The 26,708-nt window shown below is 40.4% G+C and overlaps 1 protein-coding gene across 2 annotated transcripts; it reads right to left on the reverse strand.

Moving 5' to 3' along the window:
- Nucleotides 1–2,849: 2,849 nt before the first annotated feature.
- Nucleotides 2,850–26,103, reverse strand: LOC130076453 (uncharacterized). Of its 2 annotated transcripts, none has more exons than XM_056241531.1 (8): nt 25,871–26,103; nt 9,517–9,579; nt 8,761–8,966; nt 5,763–5,937; nt 4,603–4,708; nt 4,070–4,109; nt 3,845–3,980; nt 2,850–2,912 (listed from the first exon to the last, which is right to left on the reverse strand). In XM_056241531.1, the coding sequence occupies exons 2-8, from the start codon at nt 9,550–9,552 to the stop codon at nt 2,865–2,867; spliced, it is 747 nt and encodes a 248-aa protein (XP_056097506.1). In that variant the 5' UTR covers nt 9,553–9,579; nt 25,871–26,103; the 3' UTR covers nt 2,850–2,864. The 2 variants fall into 2 exon arrangements, with proteins under 2 accessions (XP_056097506.1, XP_056097507.1); XM_056241532.1 differs by lacking the exon at nt 25,871–26,103 and adding an exon at nt 20,734–20,920.
- Between the last annotated feature and the right edge of the window lie 605 nt (nt 26,104–26,708).

Here is a 26,708-nt window from a genome sequence, read left to right on the forward strand (position 1 = left end):
ATAATTTAGGTTTACAATGGGATATAGTTTAAAATGTAATAAAAAAACTTTATATTAATTAATTAATTAATTATATATACACAACCATTCAAGATTTTTTTGTTTTAAAGAAATTAAAGCTTTTTCAGCAAGAACACATTAAATGATCAAAAGTGACAGTGAAGACTTTTACACTGCTTCAAATAAATTATGTTCTTTTAAACTTCATTTAAAACAGGGTTTCTCAAAGTTTTGATAGGTGAGGGCCAATTTATTGGTGAGGTGAGGGGGAGAAAACGAAGAAAAAAAAACTGAAAAGAAAATCCCATTTGAAATTATTTTAATGACCAGGTTGCATCTCTACAGTTTACATTAGTTGCAATAAACACATTTTAATTCATAACTGAGGCTAAACCTGGCAAAACTTGTGAAAATTTTTGGGGGGAGAGAAAGAAACTTTTAAAATAGAAGCTTACCAAACAAGTCATCATCATCATTCATTTCTATCATTGCTTGTCAGTCGCATTTCCATTATTGCAGATTTGCATATTATTATCTATCTTTTTTAACCCGTAACTGAAAAACGAAAAATGAACGGTTGTTGTCTTTTTAAAACGCAAAGTTGAACAAAATTTTAATTTGAACTGGCTTCACCAACTGCTGCGCAAAAAAAGTAAATATCGACAGACTTTTTTCAGATTTTTGTTTAAATGACTTTTTGCCCCTTTATTAAACATTTTAAATATTCACAAATTAATATGGAAAACATGTCGATTTTACTGGTTTTCTAAGGCCAAATTAGAACCTGGAATTTATATTTTTCCCGCAGTGATGAATGAGAAGAGCCATATAGCCTGTACGTGTCTGATCTAGCCTGATTTGAGTTATAGGCTAATGATAATAAATGCGTCTGAAAAAACAGCGAGGCATTTTAATTGTTTATTAATAAACTATTGTTTTCTAAGTGTCGGCTAAAAACATATCTCCATCTCCGCTGTTAAGCAGATGCGCTTTTAGAGAGAAATCCACCTTTCATACGGATTACATAATCAGGTATTTGCTTTCGATTCGAGTTTGTTTGTTTAAAAGTGCACATTTTAAGCTTTAGCCTACATAGGCTATATTTTGTTTCAGTTCTCGCGCTCCAGTTCACGGAGATCATGAAAGCGCGTAGTAGCCTAGGCTACTGATTGTTTTATTTTATTTTACAAAAGCACGTTTTCTTGTTATGAGTTTACACAAATAAAAGTAGTTGCGAATAATGCATTATTATTTTCTGTATGACCAGAAATGATAGACTAGTTTAAGTTGTTTCCACTGTTGATAGGAAAATGCAAGTGTTCGCGCCCGCGAACATTTTGAAAGGTAATGGAAACGCGGCTATTAATAAGCTTGACATTGTTAAGATTATTATTAAGTCACATTGAATATTGATTACTTGGTCAACATACCCTTTTAAATTGCAATGGGATTTGTGGTGCTGGTTTCGGTTGGCCACGATTCCTATTCCTGTGTAGACAACCACTGTTCCTGGTGGCCTTGGGAGTGAGGTCAAGTGCGATCGGTCGGTCGGACCATGTAATTACCGCTTATGCCTATGGATGCCGCTAAACACCACTAAACGGAGATATTCATTTTTTCAAAGCAATAGTTTTAACAGTTTTACAGATGTTATCGCGGGCCGCCAGAAATGTTTCGGCGGGCCGCCATTGGCCCGCGGGCCGCACTTTGAGAACCTATGATTTAAAAGAATCACAGTTTGCACAAAAAAATATTAAGCACAATGGTTTTCAATTATGATAATAATAAATAAATTTAAAAGTTACTTAAGCACCAAATCAGCATATTAGAATGATATGATTTCTGAAGGATCATGTGACACTGAAGACTAAAGTAAAGATGTTGAACAAAATGATAAAAAAAAAAAAAAAAAATCAGCATCTTTACTTCAGTCTTCAGTGTCACAAGATCCTTCAGATTTTTTTACCTTTATTTAACCAGGATAATCTCTCTGAGATTAAAAATCTCTTTCACAGGAGTGTCCTGGCCAAGAATGGGCAGCAGTTACAATCACAAACTTACAGATCAAAATAACAAATAAAACATTAAAACACTTAAAAACAATTGCAAATCATTGAGTCTTCTTCAAGTGACCGAATAATAGATATAAAATGTTCCCTAGACACCAGAATTTGGAGTAGATTCCATTCAAACGGAGCTGCATACATAAAAGCCCTTTTTTCCAGTTCAGTTCTGACAAATGGAACAGAAAGAGTATAACAATTTTGAGTCCAGAGGGAATATTTCCCAACACTTTTCTGTTGAAAAAAGCATTCTAATATGCTGATTTGGTGCTCAAGTAACATATATATATATATTATAAATTCCAATAATATTTCACAATATTAGTTTTTACAGTATTTTTTATCAAATAAATTCCAACTTAATGTTTTTGAAAGAAGTCTCTCATGCTTTTGAATGCTAGTGTAGTTAAAAAAAAATCATATCATATCTCATTGTAAACTTTGTCTTAGACATTCTCTAATTACCTTTATTTTTTACTCTGAAACAGAATTCTATATAGATTTGACAGTCCAAGAACATGACTAACACTAATGTGAGCAAACGAGGACTAGGTTTCACAAGCAAACTCAAAACAATGTCATCTTCAGACCTGTCATCACTCGACCATAAAATCCTGCTTTATCATGTGTCATAGTAGTAAATTGGGTCAAAGATAATATTCTGACTGCTTTCCATCCTTAAAACTACAAAAGCTGCCTTTTCATTCAGTCATATGGGTTTCCCAATGTTTCCTAAACCAGCCCATAGATAGCTTGAATTAGCTGAAACTTAAAAGGATAATTCATCCAAAATGAAAAAAGTCATAATTTACTCACCCTCATGTCATTCAAAACCTGACGTTCTTTCTTCTGTAGAACATAAAAGAAGATATTTTGAGTAACGTCTGTGCTTTTGTTCATACAATGAAAGTCAATGGTAACCAAAACTTTCACCAAAATATCTTTTGTGTTCCACAGAAGAAAGGCGGTCTCTCAAACACAAAAAAAGCAAGAAAATTGAAAATTAAAATAAATTATGGTCACAGTTTAGTTTAGGGTCCAATTCTCACATATTAACTATCTATTATCTTCGACTTTTACCTCAATAAACTCCTAATAACTGCTTATTAATAGTTAGTAAGGTAGTTAAATTTAGGTATTGGGTAGGATTAGGATTAAGGGATGTAGAATATGGTCATGCAGAATAAAGCATTAACATGTGCTTTATATGTACTAATAAACAGCCAATATCCTAGTAATATGCATGCTAATAAGCAACTAGTTAATAGAGAGAATTGGACCCTAAACTAAAGTGTTACCGAAATTATTATGGCTTCGATGAGACATCAAACCTGCAAAATCTGTGGCGGTTTCTGATGAATTTTGGGGCTGACTGCTAAGTTTGCAACAGTGAGTCAGCATTTGACAGGTTCTTATGATTCATGGCAAGCTGGAGTCTGATTCTAAGTATAAACCTAGCTGTGGAATTTGAGCTGGGAGCTTAATAAAAGTTTAAACCGTATATAATCAGATCAAGAACTAATAATAAGGCAGAAACTGACATTTTAGAGAAAACAATTGGAGGAGGGGTAAAGAGGGTTTGATGTCAATTATCAAGCTCTCTGTCAAGCAGGACTGTCTCACTCTGCCCTCTGTTGGACTAAAATAATATATCATCCGGTTCCACTACACTGAAATAGTTAGTTTTAGTGAAGAAGGAGGCAGATGCTGCATGTGACTGATAATCATCATCAACATTGTTTTGCCTTCTAACATACTGGGAAAGAAAGCTGGACACCTACCTTGTGGATAGCGGTCATCTTGCGTAAGAAGCTCAGCGTTCGTTCCAGCCGATTTCCTGATACGTGATGCTCTTTGTTTTCGCCCCCCTCAGCCTTTATTTGTCCTATATCCCAGTCCAGAGCAGCACTATCTATACTGTACCAGAAAAAAAAGTTAAATGGTTGCATTAAAAGTATGGATATTTGCATTAAGTATGTAAGGCCACGCCTGATTAAAACACACACCTGTAAGATGAATCTCCAATCTGGTGGTACGAAACACTCTCTAGATTGCCGAACAAGATAAGACATTTTATTCTCATTGAAATGAAACTTGAATTCAAACGAGCATATGACATCTTAATGTTAGTTTCCGATTCAGAGCAAAGCAGATATGTCACAAATAAAGAGCAAAACACAGTAAATATAACAAAAATATTTGAACACTTTTTATTTTATTTAAACAGGGAAACCTACACTACCACTCAAAAGTTTGGAGTTGGTAAGCATTTTAATGTTTTTGAAAGAAGTCTCTTATGCTCAACCAAGGCTGCATTTATTTTATCAAAAATACAGTAAAACAGTAAGTATTCATTTCTTAAAAAAAAAAAACATTTCCATTTTCTGACCCCAAACTTTTGAACAGTAGTAATAAAACTTTATAAAAGATGTCAAAAAAAAAAAAAAAGTCAGAAAAAGAACCACATAGCAAAAGGGATTCATATTTTCATTTAAAATTGAATTCGTATGAATAAACTGGAGATCCCAAACATACTGACCATGGCAGTAGGAGCGCGGACGAGGGGCGGAGCTCTTAGGCATCTGTTGCATCATACACAGGGTGGGGGCGGAGACACTGCAGCCATGCATCTGATTGGACTGCTCCTGAGACAGAAATTCAGAAAGAATGAAGAAAAAAAAATGAAAAAAAAACCCCCCACAAAACTGAAACACAACAAATTTGCCCAAATAAAACGAAATTATTTCGTTCAACCGTTCAAAACTTTGGGGTCAGTTATTTTTTTTAATGTTTTTATAATGTTCTCCAATGCTGCTCTAAGGTTACATTTATTTGATCAAAATACAGTAAAAACATTAATTAAATGTATATATGTATGTTACATGATGAGAAGAACCTAAAACGCTTTATAACCTGCATATATTCACCTCTGACACATCGGTTTGATACTGTAAATATGGTTAGCTCCTTTATCTGTTGCTGGTTTGAGTGAGACACGCACATTCGTTTAGTGAAGTTCAAAAGAGACTAGTTCATGGTAAATAAAAACCTTTTTGCCATTATCCAGACCTTGAAATGACTCAAATCTAATTCCATATTTGTCAATACTTTTCCAAACTGCATTGGAACCCTGTATTACTCCAGTCTTCTGTGTCACATGATCCTTCAGAAATCACTCTAATATGCTTATTTGCTGCTCAAGAAATAATTATCTCTTATTATTATCAATGTTGAAAACAGCTGTCCTGCTAAATATTGCAGCACTAAAAAATATAATTCAGAATTCTTTGAACAGAAATGTCAAAAGAACAGCATTTATTTGACTATTTGTGTAACATTGAAAAAGTATGTACTGTACTTTTCTCACAATTTAATGCATCCTTGTTAAATAAAAGTTAATTTTAAGTCCTCCACTTAAAATAGAATTTATTGCATTCCATTAAATGCAAGTTCAATATTGAGCGGTTCACATCAGTATTTCCTTAAATAACAAAAAAAACTCTAAAGTAATTTCTTTGGGGGGTTTCTCTCTTTGAAATGAGGGCTGAACCTTGATCTCAGGAACTCAAAAGGAAAAATTAGATGAGCTGTTTTATTTTATATTTATATTGTCTATCTATGGGGTTTGCATTTTTTTTCAGCCTTAGAAGGTCACATGTACACAGCAATGCAGCTCATTAGCTGTATGCATGTTCTAACCTCTAGCACTGATCGATGATGTTCCTGATGCTCAGCACCAACTTCCTCCTCTGTAAGTGACGTCAGGGAGGCTTGAGTGACAGACCTGCGGCGGGATTCACGAGCTCTCTTTGACCTCAATGCACCGTTCAGCACTAAGGACATCTCATCCGGGTCCAGATCTTCCAGACTTACACTGAAAAAGAGACAGAATCAACACTAAATTCACATACATTGTTATTGCATGACACGATACAATAACTCTTGGCAAGTAATTGTAGGTCGGACTTGTTTTTGTCCTGTCGTCTGATGAGTATCATTACAGAGTACCACAAATTATAAGTTACACAGTACATCTGCAATAACATAAACAAACCTACACATATGTAAACACAAACATATATACAAACTTCATAACATTAAAGATTTATAAAAAAAACTTCAATCTCACTCTTTTCTCTTCCTTTAGTTGATTATAAGTCAGTAACACTAACCAGAGAACGACCCAAACTGCAGTGTAATGTTAGCTCCCTACTGGAGAGACCTATGTATGTCTGTGTGTGTTCTTATCTGTGTGTGTGTGTATGCGTCTGTCTCCTCACTGAGTACATTGGCACTGGCTGGTAGTGATCTCACAATAATAGTCCACAGAGTGACACAGTAGAGGCCCTATATCGGCACAGTTGTGAGGACGAGTGAGTGTGTGTGTGTGTGTGTGTGCGCTTATGAGTGTGTGTGTGCGTGTGAGTTTGAGTGAGTGTACGTGTGTGTGTGTGTGTGTGTGTGAGTGAGTGAGTGAGTGAGTGAGTGAGTGAGTGAGTGAGTGAGTGAGTGAGTGAGTGAGTGAGTGAGTGAGTGAGTGTGTGTGTGTGTGTGTGTGTGTGTGCGTGCATGTGTGTGTTTGTGTGTATGTGGTTCAGGTAAACCCTACATTATCGGGACAAAATGTCTCCACAAAGATGGCAATATCTGAAATCCCTGTGATTGTGGGGACATTTTTTGGTCCCCATGAGGATAACAGCTTATTAATCATACTAAGTGATGTTTTTCCAATATGTAAAAATGCAGAAAGTTTGAATATATTGAATATATACAATTTATTCAATACAATTTGAACAGTATAAAAATCATTATGTCTATGGAAAGTCCCCATAAAACATGGAAACCAATAATTTGGGCATGGTATACCATATTATATATTGTAATGGCCTAACTCAGTATAAAGTATTGTAATTAAAAAGAAGTAAAAATGTTCTTTTAAACATACTAAGGGTAAGAAAAATATAAACTTATATATATTCATATTTTGCAGGTTTAACCATTAATTTCAGTAAACATTTTAAGTAAATAATTTAGGTTGTGAGGGTTTGCTGACAAAAAGACACATTTGTTTATATTATAAAATGCAAAAGTTTGGAGTCAGTAAGATTTTGTTTACTTTACTTTAAAGGGGTCATATAATGGTACATTCACTTTTTCAAGTTGATTATACTGAAATATGTGTTGGCAGTGTCTGTACACAACCATCATATAATGATAAAAATCCATCCAGTGGTTTTGTTTTAATCTCCTTATATGTTTTCCCCTGCCTCAAATTGAGCCGTTCGTTTTAGTGACGTCAATAAAACGGACGCCCCTCCTACGATTGTTGAGTGACAGCAGCGCTTCAACACAGACACGCCCTCGCTCGTGAGCGAGATGTCAACATAGTCCGCCATTGTTGATGCGCTCGAGCAGAATGGCGTCTAAGCGATTGTGGTGTTCTGTTCGTGGGTGTAATAACGAACACAGCAGTCATTTTAATGTTCCTAAATCCGAACCGCCGAAGACGCAGTGGCTGTGTTTGTTTTCGAAGGGAATATTCCCCACGAGCAACGTCAATGCTCTCATGTTTGCGCGAATCATTTCTCACCAGACTGCTTTATAGACGAGGATCAGTATAAAGCTGGATTTGCTAAGCTGCTGCTCATGAAAAATGGATCGGTAGCTGCTACCAGATATTCGTGTTCCTGCTGAATCTCCAGAAGAACGGAAGTGAGTGTAACGTTTTATTAAACTTTATATTAATATATTAATCTTTGCAAATCGCTAGCTGCACGCTTCACAATGAATGCGTCTAAGGTTTACACTTAGGGTACATTACGGCATGTTTTCTATGTATGACGTTCTCAATATAATTCATAATCCCACGTTTATACTGAACGCGTTATGGTTATTGTGTTATTGAGTTACAAATGGTGTACGCCAGAGCCGGCTCTGGTGTACGCATAGAACAGAGGGGCGGAGTCAGCAAAGCTCATGATCATTTAAAGTCATATACACTGAAACGGCGTGCTGAAAACAGAGCTGTTTTTGACCAGGTAAAATAAGTGTTTTCTTACAATACTAATGAGAATTTTTAATTAAAGTATATTACAAACTTTTAATTTAGACCCTAAAGAATCATATTAGCTTGTACAAAAATGGCATTATATGACCCCTTTAATACTTTGACTCAGCAGGTATGCATTAAACTGATAAAAAGTAAACAACTTATAATGTACTTAAACTTAAATTATAAGTAAAAACACTTATAATGTAACAAAAAGTTTACATTTCCAATAAATGGTGTTCATATTTATCAAGGAATTGTAAAGAAATATTAAGCAGCACAATGATTTTCAAAATTGAAAACAAGAAATATTTCTTGAGCAGCAAACCATCATATTAGAATGATTTCTGAAAGATCATGTGACACTGAAGACTGGAGTAATGGCTGCTGAAAATGCCAGCTTTGCAATATTAAAAAAATGCAGCTCACAATATTACTGTATTCTCGATAAAATAAATGCAGCCATGGTGAATGGCTCCAATTTATATGATATGATGTTTAGCCATCATAATAGCATTTTATTATATGTCAGTACAGATAAAGCCAAATTAGTCACAATTTCCTTTTTTAAATTTTAATTAATTCAGGCAGAGCACACTTGGATCATTCTGAAGAACTAAAGTGCCACAGATGTAAATGTGTTTTCACCTGCGTGAGTCATTGGGTTGATATCCCTGTGCCACGGCTCCAGGTTCCCAGCTGTGTCTCCTCCAGGGGTCGATCTGAAGCAGGTGACGAGTGGCAGGGGAGCGTAAGGTCACGACCGGAGGGCCGGGGGAGATCGGTGGAGAGGATTGAGGAGGTGAGAATGAGGAACATGAAGGACGGGGAGAGGGAGGAGGAGTGCTCGACATCTAGGTGTAATGAGTAAGGGAACGAACAAATGAGTTTGTGTTGTAAGTGTGCATGAGAACAATTCATGCAAAATTACTGGCATGTAAACATACACAGTTCTTTCCTCACACAGAAACACATGTGACCCTGGACCACAAAACCAGTTACATGGGTCAATTTTTTTAAATTGAGATTTATACATCATCTGAAAGGTGAATAAATAAGCTTTCTATTGATGTATGGTTTGTTAGGATAGGACAATATTTGGAATCTGAGGATGAAAAAAAATCGAAACATTGAGAAAATCACCTTTAAAGTTGCCCATTTATGTTCACGATTGTGATGCATTCACTCACAAAAATTAATGTTTTATATATTTACGGTAGGAAATTTACAAAATATCTTCATGGAACATGATCTTTACTTATTATCTTAATGATTTTTGGCATAAAATAAAAATCTATAATTTTGACCCATACAATGTATTGTTTGTTGGCTATTGCCACAAATATACCCTTGCTGCTTGTGACTGGTTTTGTGATCCAGGGTCATATATGCACAATTTCATACCGTGTCCATAAGGTCAGGCAGCTCCTCAGGGCCCATACTCAGATTATAGCTTCACTGCTCCCCCTACAGATCAAAATATGACATTACAGATTCTTAAGAATGTGCTTGGGTAAAATAGTTAAAGGCACACTGCGGAACTTTTTGGCCACTAGTGGCGCTCGACCTGTAACTTTCACGTCTAGCGTCCCTAGAGGCCACAAGCTCCGCAGCACTGTCGCAAAAGTCAACCGGTCCGCCTATAGACAGTGGGTCAGCTTCCCGTGTCTTTAGATCAGTGGTTCTCAATCTTGGTCCTAGGGAGCCACTGCTCTGCACATTTTATATGTCTCCTTTATCTGACACACCCACTTCAGTTAATAAAGCTCTTTCCTAACGAGCTGATGATCTGAATCAGGTGTGTTAAATGAGGGAGACATACAAACTGTGCAGAGCAGTGGCTCCCTAGGACCAGGATTGAGAACCACTGCTTTAGATTATGTGTGCTTGCAGTGTTTGAGGCGGGCAGCCTGGCCGCGGTCGATTCCCTTATAGCAGTCTGCTGAGAGAGAGCGAGCGGGGCGAGCCCCGTGGGGCTTATGGTGTGTTCACACCGAACGCGAATAGAGCGTCAAATACGCGTCTATCGCGTCTAGTTAGACGCTTGAACATTCGCTCGAGTTCAAATATTTCAACTTGCGCGGAAGACATTCGCGGCAAACGCGTCGCCCAATTCGCGTCATTCGCAACGCCTGGCGCGAATGATGCGTCTATTCGCGTCTTTGCATTGACTTTGTATGTAATCTACTCGCGGAAATAATTAAATTCGCGTTCGGTGTGAACACACCATAAGTGCTAACATGTCTGTGAGTGAATGTGGGCGCGGGACGGCGGGCACATTTACTGCACTAAAAACACCGTCGGCCTGAGCTGACTGTAAGCTATGTGTGTTGGTTTCGTTTTACAGAAACCGTGGGACATGTTGTCTGTAGTGTTTGTGGGCACTGAGTCGTGGGAACGTTCACTACATTTAATGTAGCAGCTACATTTGACATGAGTCGATTTTATTTGTTCGAGCCCTGCACTGTGGCGGGCTGTGTTTGTGTGTAGAAATGAACAATGGGCTGTGGGCATTTTATTACACTCATAACACCATCGGCTGTGGCCGGAATACCAGACAATACTACACTGCTTATATGATTTATCTGTGTCACCTTGGAAACGGCATTTGTGTGCAGGCAAGCGTTAGCATCGGTCGGGCACCCATCCTCCTCCTGTAGCTCCATAGACGTGTAACGTTAGCTCACGCCAGCGAGCGAACGCTGGACCAATGGTGATCCTCGTCCTGGCTTTTCATTTGTCACTATGCCCTTTTCTTTTTTTTAGTGTCCTCTGACAAAACCTTTGCCTTCTTCCTTGTAGCTGTTGGTTCGGCCATGACAAAAACATACAGACGGCAATCAAACGCGAGTTGAGCACTCACGTCAGAATCTGAGGAAGTTGTGGGTGGTGGGGGAAGTGACGTATGCCGTAAAGCGGTCGAATTTTGTAGTTCTTTTTGTGCTCGGGTTCCTACCCGAACCCCGAAGTTACATAGTGCTAGTAAAAGCGATACAGACACCTTCAGGCTACGGCAGACGTGTCATTCAACCTATTGTAAGTCGATGTACCATCTCAATGGGTTTTGGTAATATATTATAAAGGTTGAAAAGTTCCACAGTGTGCCTTTAAAACAACAACAAAACTTAACACAAAAGTCATATCCAATACACCTGCTAGAGATCCAGACCACCATTCATCCATCAAGTCAAGTCAAATTATTAATAATCTTTTAATGCCGTCACCAGCAAGACTATCTTCAAGGCGAGAATAAAGTGATTATTTATTAATGAAACATAAAACACTTAAAATTAAAACAAGACTAATTTTAAAACACTTTTTTGAAAACCATTTAAACATATCCCTGAATAAAAGCGTTGTCTATTTAGGCTACATTAAAAACAGCTTCCCCAACACTGGGATGTACATGTACAATAAATTATAGAAATAATAATAACAACAATATTGTTTCATTGAAGAAAATTTGAGTGCAATGCTATGAATGGTCGAAAGGGAATTATATGGTTGCTAGGGTGTGTGCTAATTGTTTTTTACCACATTGTTATCTAGTTGCTAAGGTGTGCTGGATGGTTGTTGCAAAGGTAGCTGCTTTCAGGCAAAGTCAAAAGTCTCTAGATATGCCTCAGGTCTCTCCTTCAATATAAGTCTATTTGATTTTATCTGATGTGCTAGTTTTATGATCTGTTAGATGAAAATCTTAGATCTATTTCATTCCTTAAGGTGCTTAAAAATGACTATTATCGGTGTAACCTAATGAAGTCAGGTTTCAGGGCCATCCCAAGCATGATGTCGGTGTATTCGCAATCACCTTCCAGAGGGTTGGGTCCCCCTCTGCCCATTCGCCGTAGGGCCCCCTAAAGCGTAGGCTGCTGTGTTATCGCACCACTTGCACTGCCCTTTAAGGACGGCCCTGGTCAGGTTTATTCAGTCATATAAAATATTTTTGACTTCTATACATCCAGTTAATTAGATGTTACCAGTATTTCTAGGATCTAATCTCATTTCACAGTTACGTTTACAACTACAATAAAAGTCCAGCACATGAGAGAATTCATCCAGTCATAAAAGCTTCCCAGGTCATTGCACAATGTACATTTAGTAAAAATGTGTCGTAACCTAACAGGGACTTTATGGAAAGCAATTGATGGGGTGGGAACAGCTTTGGTTTATGTTTTCACTCCAAGAGTCTGTTTATCTCTCATTTTACCTCCCTCTTCCTTTCTTCCCCTCGGTCTCTATGGTTATTGCATAACACCGTTTTGAAATAGTCTGGAGTGGTTCTTCCATCCTTTTCTTTATTCTCATTCTATTAGGAATGCATTGTGAAGCACACACATCCCTATATACAACCATTTCCTCTAGTATAATGGTTCTGTCATTTTAGTGTTTCAGTTCGCAAGTGCAACACACATTAAAAGTGAGTAATGTTCTGCAAATAATTTGTAGGCTACATGACACAAAGACACGGTCTGCCAACAGGCCGAGATAAGGTTGTTATTACCTCTGTTCCACACCTTTGTGTATGCAAGCACGTACAATGAGAGAAAGTAAGTTGACAGTAGAAAGAGAATGTAGAGGTCGAGATTGTTGCAATCGCAGTTCATGATTTTGTTTCCTAGCAGCAAAACTGTTATGGCACTGTGTGTAAAGCATATCAAACATGCATCGTTGTTCTTAAACACAGTACATTTCTACTATCACAATTTTAAAAAAGAAAAGAAAAAAAGGCATAGTTCTCCCAAATATTAAAATCATGCCAATTACTCACAGTTTTTTTTAAACCGTGGAAAACAAAATACGTTTTTTAAAGAACATCGCCGGTTACTATCGTAACCTCGGTTCCCTGAGAGGCGGGAACGAGACATTGCGTAGCAACGCTGCGGGAACTCCTCCCTTCTCCACTTTTGTTGAAATCTTATGGGAACAGCGTGTTGGAACAGCTGGCCAATTGTCGCGAAGTGCAAATACTGACAGGCTCGCCGGCAGTATAAAATGCACGGGACGCGAAAATTGCATCAGAATCACGACTGAACGCTTGCACAGCTGATCAAACAGCGAACACGGCGGCTAACGCAATGACTTGTTCCCGCCTCTCAGGGAACCGAGGTTACGATAGTAACCGGAGACGTTCCCTTTTGAGAGCGGTAACTCTACATTGCGTAGCAACGCTGCGGGATTTGTATTAACTCCCGCCGTGAGAGTAGTGAAAATAAGCCCTGAGAAACGGGGTCAAGCTACACCAGCCACGGAAGAGACAGACAGTCAGCCAATAGCCGCACCGCTAGAAGTGCTCGCATCTGATAGGCGGAACTAGATCAATGAGAACCATCAGCTCTGACCCTATCCAAATTTGCATATCCAAATGCAATGAAAGTGAAGGCTGCACCGATCCAGGGCAGACACAACACAATAAGCACTCAAGCATGAGGCTTAAACACAGTGTCTGTCAACGGTGGTAGGGGTGACAGCTGTATTAACACTAGTAGCCATATACACAGAGTTAACAGGATAGCGGTAACCACTGCATAGTTGGATACAATAGTTCACACAATACATGAGTAAGAAACTTAACTCACCGAAAGCTGTGACGCCACAGACGGTACATCCAGCTTGTAAAACCTGTACTTTGAATGGTGTAGAGAGTGACTTCGGCACGTAGCCCCGTCTAAGCCGGAGAGTGACGATGCAGTCGCCGGGTCCGAAACAGATACAATCATCGTTCACCGAGAACTCATGTAAGTCTCCAATGCGTTTTGCAGAGGCGAGAGCAAGGAGTAAAGTCGTTTTCAGGGAGAGCTCCTTAACTGCAATCGAAGCTAGGGGCTCGAATGGCGGTACAGAGAGAGCCCTCAAAACTAGAGCTAGATCCCACGGCGGCACAGATGGCGGCCGTGAAGGACACAATCTCCTCGCTCCCCTGAGAAATCAGGTCACCAGAGTGTGCTTACCGATCGATTGCCCATCAACCGGGGAACGAAACGAAGCAATAGCGGCCACATACACCTTCAGCGTGGATGGCAAGCTCCCGCTATACAGTCTGTGCTGTAGGAAGCGCAAAACATCTGACACGGACCAGATCACCCGGTCGATATTGATGTCCTGGCACCATTTTGCAAAAACTCCCCATTTTAGAGCATAAAGGCACCTAGTAGAAGGCGCGCGCCTCCGCAAGTGTGCCCAGCACTCGTGAAGGCAGAGTGTCTCGCTCATTTAAGGTCCCTGCAGCGGCCACACATGAAGGTTCCACAGCTCAGGGCTGGGGTGCCATATCGTGCCGTTCGCCTGAGACAGCAGGTCCTTCCTGAGGGGGATTTGCCATGGGGGAGCCGCCATTATCTCTCTCAGGTCCGCAAACCAGGGTTGGTGCAGCCAGTTCGGGGCCACGGGGATCACTGATGCTCTCTCCTCCCTGATTTTGCATAACACCATAGGCAGAATCTTCACTGGAGGGAACACTTAAAGCCTGGTTTTCAGCCAATGCGACATCAGAGGATCTCCGGTCAGCGGGAGTGAGATAGCGAGAAGAACGTCTGACAGTGCGTGTTCTCGCTCGTGGCAAACAGATCCACGTCCGCCCTCCCGAATCGATCCCTAATCATTTGAACCGATCAGGGGTGAAGCCTCCACTCTCCTTGAGGAATCCCATTCCTCGAAAGCATGTTCGCACTGCGGTTTAGGAGACCGGGGATATGCGCCGCTCTGATGGAGAGAAAATGTCGATCCACCCACAACAGGAGACTCGCTGCGTGTTTGAAAGAGCTCTGGAGTGCACGCCACCCTGGCGATTTATGTACGAAACCACAGACATGTTGTCGGTTCGAATCAGTACATGCTGCTGCTCCAACCTCAATCGAAAAGCTTCCAGGGCTAAAGACACCGCCTTTAATTCCAGACGGTTTATGTGCCACTCTCTCTGTGATTCTGACCACAGACCTGAGGCAGGCACGCCCAAGTACACTGCTCCCCAGCCAGAGGTCGACACATCCGTGACTCAGACATGACTCAGAATAAACACGATCTTCTGCACATTCACACGCGGTCCCAGCATATCCAAATGGCGAAGCAGCATTTCCACGTGACTGATTAGCACATCCCTTGAGTGAGCTAAAATCAGCCAATCGTCCAGATAATTCAAAATGCGCATTCCGCTCGTCCTGAGGGGAGAAAGCGCTGCATCCACACACTTGGAAAAGGTGCGGGGGGCTAGGGCTAGCCCGAACGGAAGCATTGAATACTGGTATAATGTGCCTTCGAAAGTATATCTCAGGAAGCACCTGTGACGCGTCGCTATATTAATATGGAAGTACGCGTCCTTTAAATCCACTGAAGCGAACCAGTCCCCGGGGCGGATCTGAGCCAGGATCTGTTTCAGTGTTGTCATCCTGAATGCGCGCTTGTGAAGTGCTCGGTTGATGGGTCTCAGGTCCAGAATCGGACGGAGTCCTCCATCCTTCTTTGGCACCACAAAATAGCGGCTGTAAAAACCGCTCTCCTAAGGGACACGCTCTATCGCTCCTTTTTCGAGCAGACTGAGAACTTCCTGTCTCAGAACGGGGGCGTTTTGGGGCAATGTCAGTGATGGGACCACGCCATTGAAGCGGGGTTGTCTGCGTCTGAAATGAAGAGAATATTCGTGTTGAATTATTCCCAGTAGCCATGGTGAAACGCCCGGAATAGCCCTCAACGCGTCTAGGAAATGACACAGTGGTCGTTGCGTTAGTTCTACGGCCGCCGTTGCCATTGGCTACGTGTTTTGATTGGAGCCCTGCCCCAGCGAGGCTAGAAGCACTGGCAGGGAAACGGCTCGTGGTGGGGTAATATTGGCACTCTCGCGCCCTTGAGAGCCCATTATAGTTATGGGCTGTGACTCTGCACTGCTCTGGGGCAGGGCAAGTGACAGTGTTGGGTGTAAGAGGAGGAAAAAGCTCTTTTTGTGAAGGGATACGTGTTTTTATTGTGGAACTCACACAAACAGACACAGAATTTACACAAACATTGCATTTGTCGCCTGCCGGAACATAGGGGACACGATGCAGAACACAGCGCTTGGGGGCGGTCCTTCAGCGGACTCTCTTCTCCTCTTGATTGATCCGTCAGGATGAAGGCTTGGTAGCCGAGGATGGTGCGCTGGCTCTCTCGCGGTGCGGGCTTCTCCTCTGAACTCGAAGCTTCCTCCCAGGCCCTGTCCACTGCTTGCGGCGAACATACGGCTCAGGGTGGGGCGCCGCGGCGGGCTGTCTAGCCGGTCAATGAGCGGGGCGAGGCGCCGAGGAAGAGCGAGATCTCGACAAGGGCTGGAGCGAGCGACGGGGCATCACGTGGCTCATCGCTTTCGCGCGCTTCTGCGTCTCGGAGAAACGCTCCGTGACTGACTCCACGACGTCACCAAAGAGGCCGGAGGGAGTGACTGGAGTGTTAAGGAGTGTCCTGCGGTCCGTGTCCTTCAGGTCAGCTGGGGTTAACCACAGGTGCCTGTTTAGGACGATCATAAACCCCATGGAGCAGCTAATGGCCTGAGAGGAGCTCCTGGTCGCCATAAGCGCGAGGTCCACCGCCACGCGCAGATCATTGACGACGTCAGCGTCCACGACGCCGCCATCCAGGGACTGCAGAAGTTTGGCCTGGAACACCTGCAGTATGGCCATGGAATGAAGAAAGATCGCATCCGCGAAGAGGACAGGTGCGCGGTGACGATGGATGACGGCGGCTCCAGGTCTCGACGTCATCTTCACCTCCAGGTGGGGGAGGTCCCACCAGTGGCTCGCTGGCGGCAGTGGGCCTCGTCCCCGTTATAGCGCGAACCATATCCCTCCTGGTTCTTAGGGTGTGCACCGGTAGCTCGGCGCAGGTGGAGTCCGTGAACGCCGCCTCGGCGTGGGCGAGGCCCGGGCAGGCGATGCAGAACTCATGTTTGTCGGGCGGGTCAATGGGGCCCGCACAAATCTGCCACGTAGAAGCCATCGGATGCTTAGAGAATTTGAGTCACAAATATGCAAGGATAAAAACAATAATTACATTGGTCATAGGTACAAATACATATTATTAATAATAAACTAATGCAAAAAAATATGTTTTTTGGCTGATGATTTGGCTGCTAAATTTTCACCTTTGGCAGGTGTGGCAAAAAGTTAATTTTGGACTCCGTGTACATCTGCTTGACTCAGATGTCATAACATTTAAAATTCCACAAAATCATCACAAGATTACTGATAATACCATAATCACATTATGTCACCATGAAGGCAGCCAGCACTTTTTTTCCTACACACACACACACACACACACACACACACACACACACACACACACACACACACACACACACACACACACACACACACACACACACACACACACACACACACACACACACACACACACACAAGAACAGCAACAGTCTTTTATACACCCTCTCACCCCTCCTTCTCAGTCTTTCAGTCCTCCACCGCTCCTGGGTCTCTTTTACCCTCCTCTCGCTTATACATTTACTCGTTCTTGCATGCTTTTGCCACTCTTTGTCATCCTCTCTCTATATTATCCACCCTAACTTTAGAGTCTAGAACCAAAAAATGGATAGATCAAATTACAGCCCATTTCATTGCTCAACAGAGGCGTGGAATTGGACGGTGGATTTTTATTGAACATATCTGATGTCTTTAAAGGTGAGGTGTGTGATTTCTGCAGCTCTAACACTGCAATGGAATGGAAAAAAAATAAATGATGTTTTATTAACAAAGTTCGGGAGGAGCACGTTCGTTCAGATAATTAACACGGGTGGAGAGCACTCAGCAATGAATGATAAGAGGTGTATATAGATTCAGCAGTCTCACCTCAATCCATTGACATTTTAGCAGCATCCCTCCACCACCCCTTCTCCACTCTTCTAGTCCTAACAATTTACATACGGGGGGGGGGGTTTGAGTACTCTGGGTCTGGGCCGAATTCCAAGCTCGGAGCCCTCCCCCAGACAGCACGCCAAATACGCATTAAACTTTACTCCCTCTAATTGTATGTAAGTGTGAACTCTTAAACTGTTTTCAATCGGGTTTCCCCAAATACTCTGTCCATCTGCCATTGGTCAAAGAAACAAATAGTCTGCCTCAAGTACGCCACTGGTTAAGCCAACATTCTGTGCTAGTTGGGATGCTAAAAGAATACATTTATGTTTGGGATGGAATCTTAGCTTATCATGCTGAGTATTCAAAATGTAGGTCCCAGTTTATATTAAGTGGCTTTAACTACTATGTACTAACATTGAAATTAATCATTTGATACAATGGACTTATATTTTAAAAATACCTGTATGTAATTACAGCTGTAATTAATTTATGTAATAACACTTGTAATTACATTAAACCTACCCATACCACCACACCTGTCCCTAACCTTACCCGTATCACACCTCAATAGCAGCAAAAGTGTTTTACAATACAACATGAACACAATAAGGAAATTGTACTTATTGTTCTATGTAAGTACATAGTACTTAAAGCCACTTAATATAAGTGGGACCAAAATTGGTATAAAAATAGATTAATAAGATTTTGATTGTGGGGGGGATTGGTTATATTATACAATTCAAAAGTTTTCGAAAGACACTTACACTTTTATTCAGCAAGGATGCATTAAATTGATTTAATTTTACAAAAGATTTTGGTTTACAAAAATGCTAGTTTTTCAGGATCATGAAAAATAATTGACCACAATTTCAACAAAAATATTAAGCAGCACAACTGTTTTCAACAATGATAATAAGAATAAAGTTTTCTTGAGCACCAAAGCAGCATATTAGATGATTTAGGCATGTAGAAAATGGTCAAGATGATTTGCTGTAATTCCAACCGAGCATCAGAATGGGGAAGAAAGGTGATTTAAGTGACTTTTGAAAGTGGTTGTGGGTGCCAGACTGGCTGGTTTGAGTATTTTCGAAACTGCTGATCAACTGGGATTTTCACACACAACCATCTCTAGGGTTTACAGAGAATTGTCAGAAAAAGAGAAAATATCCAGTGAGCGGCAGTCCTGTGGGCAAAAATGCCTTGTTGATGCCAGAGGTCAGAGGAGAATGGGCAGACTGGTTCCAGCTGATAGAAAGGCAACAGTAACATAAATAACCACTTGTTACAACAGATGTATGAAGAGGTGCATCTCTGAACGCACAATATGTCGAACATTGAAGCAGATACACTACAGAAGCAGAAGACCACACCAGGTGCCACTCCTTTCAGCTAAGAACAGGAAACTGAGGCTACAACCCACACAGGCTCACAAAAATTGGAGAATTAGAAGATTGGAAAAACGTTGCCTGGTCTAATGAGTCTCGATTTCTGTTGCGACATACAGATGGTAGGATCAGAATTTGGCTTGAACAACATGAAACCATGGATTCATCCTGCCTTGTATCAACGGATCAGGCTGCTGGTGGTGGTGTAATGGCGTGGATATTTTCATGGTACACTTTGGTCCCCTTAGTGCCAATTGAGCATTACCTGAGTATTGATCATGTTATGGCCACAGTGTGTACCCATCTACCGATGGCTACATCCAGCAGGATAACGCACCATCACAAAGCTTAAACCATTTCAAACTGGTTTCTTGAACATGACAATGAGTTCACTTTACTCAAATGGCCTCCACAGTCACCAGATCTCAATCCAATAGAGGATCTTTGGGACGTGGATGAACAGGAAATTCGCATCATGGATGTGCAGCTGACAAATCTGCAGCAACTGCATGATGCTATCATGTCGATATGGACCAAAATCTCTGAGGAATCTCAGCACCTTATTGAATCTATGCCACAAAGAGTTAAGGCAGTTCTAGAGGCAAAATGGGGTCCACTAGCTAGAGCAAAGTGTATAACATTAAATATCACAAGTACAACTGTAATATTGTTGTCAAGTGACCCTAAGTTCAAAAGTAAAAAGCCATGCAAAGTAAAACCTGCATCTAGTTCAACTGCTTCACAAAGCTGGCATTGTTCATTACTTTCTATGAATCAAATGACATTTTGTTTTGGTGGCTCAAAGGCAACATCTTTCTGTCCAAGCTTTCTTTTAAATGTCCTGCGATTTTCTTACAGCCCATGTTTTTATAATCCCCTCCCTTCTTTCAGAATCCACTGATGTCATGTTCACACTGGGTCCCTCTCCCAAAAAGCAAACATGCAGAACAATGGGAGAAAGGATGTGTACAGTGAGTCAGGGTGAACTACAGGTCGCAAGCTGCATGCGAGTGTGTGTACATACGCATGTGTGTGAGAGTTGAATCGGTGGTTGAAGGTGCATCACTGGTACACTGCGCTCAGTTCATGACTCACCTGAAAGTTGTCACCATTAGCAACTGAATTAGCATCCAAAACTGAGGCAACTGCACTTTTGACATTTAAACAGAGCCTTGAATTGTACTGCAGAAATACAAGCGGATGACTTCTGATTACAACCGAATCAAATTGATGGAATTCACGAAACTGGCTGTGGTCGCCTGGTGAATAGAAACTTATTGACAGTCTGCAGGACTCATTTTATGAGTTAGGACATCAAAAAGTAAATCCACCATTCACCAACCCCTTACATTTTAAAATGACAGTTCACTAAAATTACAAACAATTGCATTACTCACTTTCATTTGTTCCAAACCTGTATGACTTTCTTCTGTGGAATACAAAAGGAGATGTTTTTAAAAATGTTCATGCTGCTTTTTAAATTCATTTTAATAAAGAAAATGTATGGCGAAATGGTTTAGAAGTACGTACAGTATCACCTGGTTGGTTCCTTTAATTTTTCTTGAAAACTAAGTCATCATTTACTCACCCTGGTGTTGTTCTAATGCCATATGCCCTTTCTTTTTTAAAGTAGGCTACCGCTCGCGCTCTGCATCAAGCTTTTAAAAAAAAGACACACAAGTTCCACAGAATGGTCCCATGCAACATGTCGTATATTCCAAGTGTTAAGGGGTATACAATTAGCCTGGCTCCGCCCTCCTACGCACTTCCGCTCAATTTTATTTTCCTTCAGTACTACGTCTGGGATTGTGCTGTAGACTTTGGTTTCCAGAAATAATTTTTTTACCGGTCCAATCAGCGAACAGAGGGAGTGGCTGAGAACGATGACGTTGATGTAGCGCGTCAGTTTGAGTTGGAGTTCAGTAATGGCAGCGGAGAAAGACGTGAGAAAATCTATTCGGTCCGTTGTTGCAAAACTGCCGAATATCCAGAAGTTAAAGCCGGAGCAAGATCAATGTTTGCTAAGTGTTGTTGGTGGCCATGATGTTGTGGCCCTCCTCCCCACGGGGTTCGGGAAAAGTTTAATTTTCCAGCTCACTCCGCTAGTGGTGAATGAGTTAGCTAAGGCGAACGATAGGATGCAAAGCCGATAGTTGTTGTCGTCTCCTCTTGTTGCACTAATGGAGGACCAAGTGAGGGAGGCAGAAAGGTTAGGAGTTGGTGCTGGGCAGCTCGGCGTGCACGATGATCACTGTACAGCATTTGCGGCAGATCCGAAACGACCGCAGCGGCGTATTGTTAATGATTACACCCAGCTTCGACAGTTGACTGAATACATTACTGTCCTTAGTGTCAAATATACATTTAGAATTTAGAATTGTTCCTTGAACTCTTAAATTCGATGAACAAAACATGCAGCTCTCGTTGACAGACATCTTATTCTAAACATAATCCTCTGATCATTCGGACTTGTTTTTTTGTATTGCTTAAAACAATACACAAGTAATAACAGAAAACATAATACAAAAACAAACAAAAAATAATAATAAAAACAAAACAAAAATAAAACAGTAGGGGGATAATATAAAATAAACATGAACAAGTTAAGAGAATTACATGACACTGAAAAAAGGAAAATAATTACAAACAGATAATGTTTTTAAGGCTTTTTTTGTTCTCAGACAACTTAATTGAAAAGAGGTATTTTTAAAATTCTTCCACAAATATAAGAAAGAGAGGTTTAGCATTTAGATTTATGAATATGGAATTCGGACTTGTTGTTTCCAGCCGGTTTCGGCGCATGACATACGTCACGACCACACGTTAGCGATTGGCTATGGCAGATCCTGAGTGACGCTGGGCAGATCCAATAGTTTTGAACTTTAACAGAGAACCCGCCTACAAGGAAGTAAACGTTTCTCAATGGAGCGAGGCCAGACTCTCTGTACAAATGAAATGTACGAGAGTCTGGTAGAACCAGGCTAGTATACAATAGGATTTAAGAAAAAAAAAACAATGCACTGTTTAATGAAAATCCTGACCTTGGCCATTGGTCTTTTGTGCACAACTGCACGTTCATGAGACTGTATTAGTGCCACAGTTCACTGCGACTCGCACAGAAAAAGCACACAAGTGAGAAATAAAGGTGAATAAAAATGCAACATGAAGAGAAACAAGCGCGCAGCCATCTTTAGAATATTGTCTTTGAACTTCTGTTTTTGGAGTAGCCCTGTATATTTCTATGACATCGTCGTACAGGAATAATTAGCTGGTGAAGTGGATTCCCTTATTGTAGAGATTTTTCAGCTGTGTTTGATTAGGGATGGAGCTAAACTCTGCAGGACAGTGGCCCTCCAGGACAGGAGTTATCCTGCCTAGAAAAAGAAGTTCGATACGAGACCAGCGGTATACTGTTAGCAAACATCCTGACGCCACCCACACTGCTGAGAGTTCAGAAAAAATATGTAAATATGTGCTGCTCGCTTTCCTCTCAATAACAAATTAAAAACACAACAAAACGAAAGAAAAAAGCAGTTAAGAAAGCATCTGATCATTGCGATGTGGGTATGTTTGCAATAGCTTTGCAATTCAATTCACTCAAGTCAAGTCATATTTATTTATATAGCCTAACCTTTTATACAATGCTTTAAAGGAAGCAGCTTTACAGTATTAAACATAAAAAACTGTGTCAGTGTCACTTTCATTTAGACAACTTCAATTTCTACTAAAGTAGCTATGTTTTTACTCGCGTCTAACCTCAACGGACTAAACAGAAGAAATGAACCAGAGATTTCCATGTCAAAGGTGGAGCCTCAGACTCATACCTGTTGCGTAATAACCACAGACTAATAGAGTGGTGCAGGTATGATATCACTTTGTAGGCCAGAACGCGGAAGCAAGTTAGCATTTTAGCACTTCTGGTTCCATCGTCCCGAAGTCAAGGACACTTTCACGTTTTATTCTACGACATAAAAACACACCAGTATTAACACACTCATGATTTTTTGAAGCTGTTAAGTGTCTTGAAAAAGGCGGTTGCTAACAAGTGGCTAAATGGGACTACAGAGGCTGTCGAGGAGATTAAACAGGTAACTCAATCGGCTTTTACAGCATTGTTATATTTATAATTGAGCTCTTACAAACTATTTTAACTCAAATTTACTGGGAATATGTTTTTGAATAAAGACTGAAAGAGTTGTCGGAAGCTTAGTCATGGTGACGTCGAATTCATGGGACCGTGGTGTAGTTCATTTATAGCCTACCTTTAGATTTTTATTTCTGGCGATTGCATTTAGGCTTCAAAATTCATAAAAGTTGTGTCCACCTGTGATAATTATCTTGATGGACAAAACATACGCAAGTATCATAAGCTTTTGTTGATCACAGAGATTGTTTTTAGCGATAATTCAAAAGCCTATGGGAAAATCCTATTGGGTTTTTGTCGAGAGAACCAGTGTGATGCTAACGGCCGGTTGTGACGTCATACCTGCACCACTCTATGGTAGTTGGAAGGCGTTTACCAGCCGGAGCAAACTTTTTCTGAACTTTTCCTAACTCCCGAAATTAGCTCCAAATTAACTTAATTTGGGGTGTTTTTGTTCTAAATGGCAATTTACTTTTTCACATTTACTTCTATCTCTCTGAAGATGTCTACCCCCCTCGCCACCTTGTGTGCTGCTGTCAGTTACCAAGTGACTATAAACATGCCCTCCACCCCCTTCCCTTTGTCACCCCTCACTCTATTTATCTCCTCTTCCTTTTCTTATTCGTTGCAAAGAAGGCCACATGTAGTCTCAGAGGGGGTTCTGAGTAATACAGAACTCAGAATACCTCTTACTAATAACTAGATCTCTGTTTGCCAAGGTTAAGGAGTTTCCTGTTACGGCAGACTTTGAACAATTCAAGATCAACCGATGAACAGCATCTAAGTTCTAGTAAATATATATATATATACTGTATATACAGTGTTATATTTAAATAATCTCAAGAATCATTGTAATGGCATTAATTCAAGAAACGTTAAAAGGTCAAAAGATCAAAAGCACTGACACTTATCAAAGAAAATTACCTCACCTCAAAAGGTTTATTATCAGAAATCAATGCAATCGCAATCAGATCAACTGTTCCGGAGAATCAATGGTAATCAATGAGAATCAGCTCAGGGGCCAGTTGCGTAAATATAGCCATTATGTCAAGACAGTGTTTTAAGATCTACTGTAGTATGAGCCAAGAAGTTAGTCAAGGGGCAGTCAGTCTTACTTTTCGGTATCAAATTAGGCCAAAAAAAAAAAGAATGACTAACTTGTAAGACTAGTCTTAGCGGTTTATGCAACTAGCCCCTTCTCTTTAAGTTAGCAAAATGAAGTGAAACTGTGTGACTTCCAAGAAAGCATTCCGGTCGTATTTGCAGCATGAAAGAATGAGAGATTCCATGTTTACGATACGCTGACTTCTACGGTACTCCTCCACGTAATGACGCCGTTAACAGCAACTGTGCCAATAACACACTTGAGACTCAGGCCACACACATTCATTGGGTTCGCTGACCTCTGCTCAACGTTTCCCCTTTTTCTTATTGCCTTAAATGTCATGTCATTGCCATTTACTGGTCTGTCCCCTTCTGAGTTACATTTCTTTACTTTTTTTCATTTTTTAAAAACAACAGAAGAAATAATATTAACATACAAAAGATAATGAATAAAAGTAAATTAATGAAATGGCATCTCAAATGACATTCAAATAAAAATAGGCCTAATGCTGTTTGTTTATAGGCTGCTACTGTATGAGCATTCATTTAAGAGCTTGCCTATGCATTCTTTGATTCCATCTAGAAAGTGACCCATGTAGGCTATGTCTCTTTTATATATGCTACACTTTCATCTGCCGCTGTCCCATCTCCAAAGCAAAAAGATCCTGATCCTGCTTAGTTCATCTTTTCTGTGTCAATTTCACCCTTAACCTCTGTTTTCCCAGTTCAATCCTCTTTGCTCATTCTCTCTCCCTCTCTCTCCATGAAGTCATGTTTTTAAACAGAACTCCATAGGCAAGAAAAGCAGCAGGTCCTCAAAAAGGTCTCAGGTAGCACAGGGGCCCCTGGAGATTACAGATATAGGGTCAGACACAAAGAGCTTTCTTTCGCACACTCAATTACACATTCTCAACATCCAAATAGAATTTCCTTCTCCTAAACCTTTCTTCACTCTTAACGGCTGTCATTGTTTACAGAAAGAACAGACCGGGTTACGCGCACACACGCACACGCACAATTAAGTATTTAACAACGTAAGGGATTATTAAACATTTCAGTTTTCTGAACTGATATATAAAAAGAACCTGTACAATGCACGAAAAGTACATAACGTTACGTGTCCGCTTATTGATATTTGGTCGACGAAGAAGCACTTAACCGGTGTTCTCCTGTTACTCTTTTCCTTTATTTTTTCTCTTTTCATTGTGATTGTTTTAACTGTACCAGACAGTCAATGAGTGGTCCCACTTAATAAAAACAGTTTGTAGTAACTTTTAGTGACTTACTTGTCCGCTGTGATGTTCTGTTTATATTATATCCTAACGTCTTTTTCAATTTCACCCAGACAGACGCTCCTCGATGTTTACTTCCTCTTCAAAAACCTTTAAAATCCTCTTGGTGTGTTCATTTCATCTAAGCACCGTAGACCAAATGGTTTTCAATCATGACATTGCCGGACAAACTCCGGTAAAGTACATCATCATCTTCATCCCCTCGTTCGCCGGGAAATCCTGTGCTCGCTCCCGCGGCCTCTGACCAGCGCAGTCGCCACGCCCACATCCGTGACGACATCACAGGTCCAGGTGTGCCAGTTGGACTGTATTTATAGCCATATAATTTAGAAAACACACTCCAAATATGCGTGTGTGTGTGTGTTTGAGAGAGTGAAGTGAAATTAGTCTGTGCTGACGTGATCATGGGATTAATAAAGACTATGTATCTAATAATTTGGTCAGTAATTAAGCACATATTATGTCAGGGTTCCTACACTGTTTGACCAACTAGTTTTCATGAATTTTCCAGTCATGTGTTATTCGCTTGATACAGATTTTTAAGATTGTACTCTCTATGAGAACTTTCTTGATTTTTTTAGAGATGAGCATAACTAGAAAAAATATATATTCACTTTAAAATGTCCATGACTTTTTTATTATAATTTTTTTTTTTTTTACATTTTTTTGTTAATTTGTTTACTGAGCAGATTCTTATAGCAGTTTCAATATACATTCCCATTAATTTATTATTATAAATATTGTTAATTTCTCAATTTTAGTGAAAAATTATTTATTCACTATTACAATTATATTCACTATAGATTAATTTCTATTACATCTTAATTACTAT

This window comes from Rhinichthys klamathensis, unplaced genomic scaffold (genome assembly GCF_029890125.1).
Source record: "Rhinichthys klamathensis goyatoka isolate OS25496 unplaced genomic scaffold, OSU_Roscu_1.1 h1tg000653l_1, whole genome shotgun sequence".
NCBI classification, from domain to species: Eukaryota; Metazoa; Chordata; class Actinopteri; order Cypriniformes; family Leuciscidae; genus Rhinichthys; species Rhinichthys klamathensis.

Bases quoted from the DNA above. Each gene is read 5' to 3' on its own strand.
- LOC130076453 (XM_056241531.1), bottom strand. From the start codon at position 9,552: ATGGGCCCTGAGGAGCTGCCTGACCTTATGGACACG. The intron at 4,709-5,762 runs GTTAGAACATGC...TTTCTGTCTCAG, and splicing joins ATCATCGATCAGTGCTAGAG to GAGCAGTCCAATCAGATGCA. The intron at 4,110-4,602 runs GTCAGTATGTTT...TCGGCAATCTAG, and splicing joins TCCGCGCTCCTACTGCCATG to AGAGTGTTTCGTACCACCAG.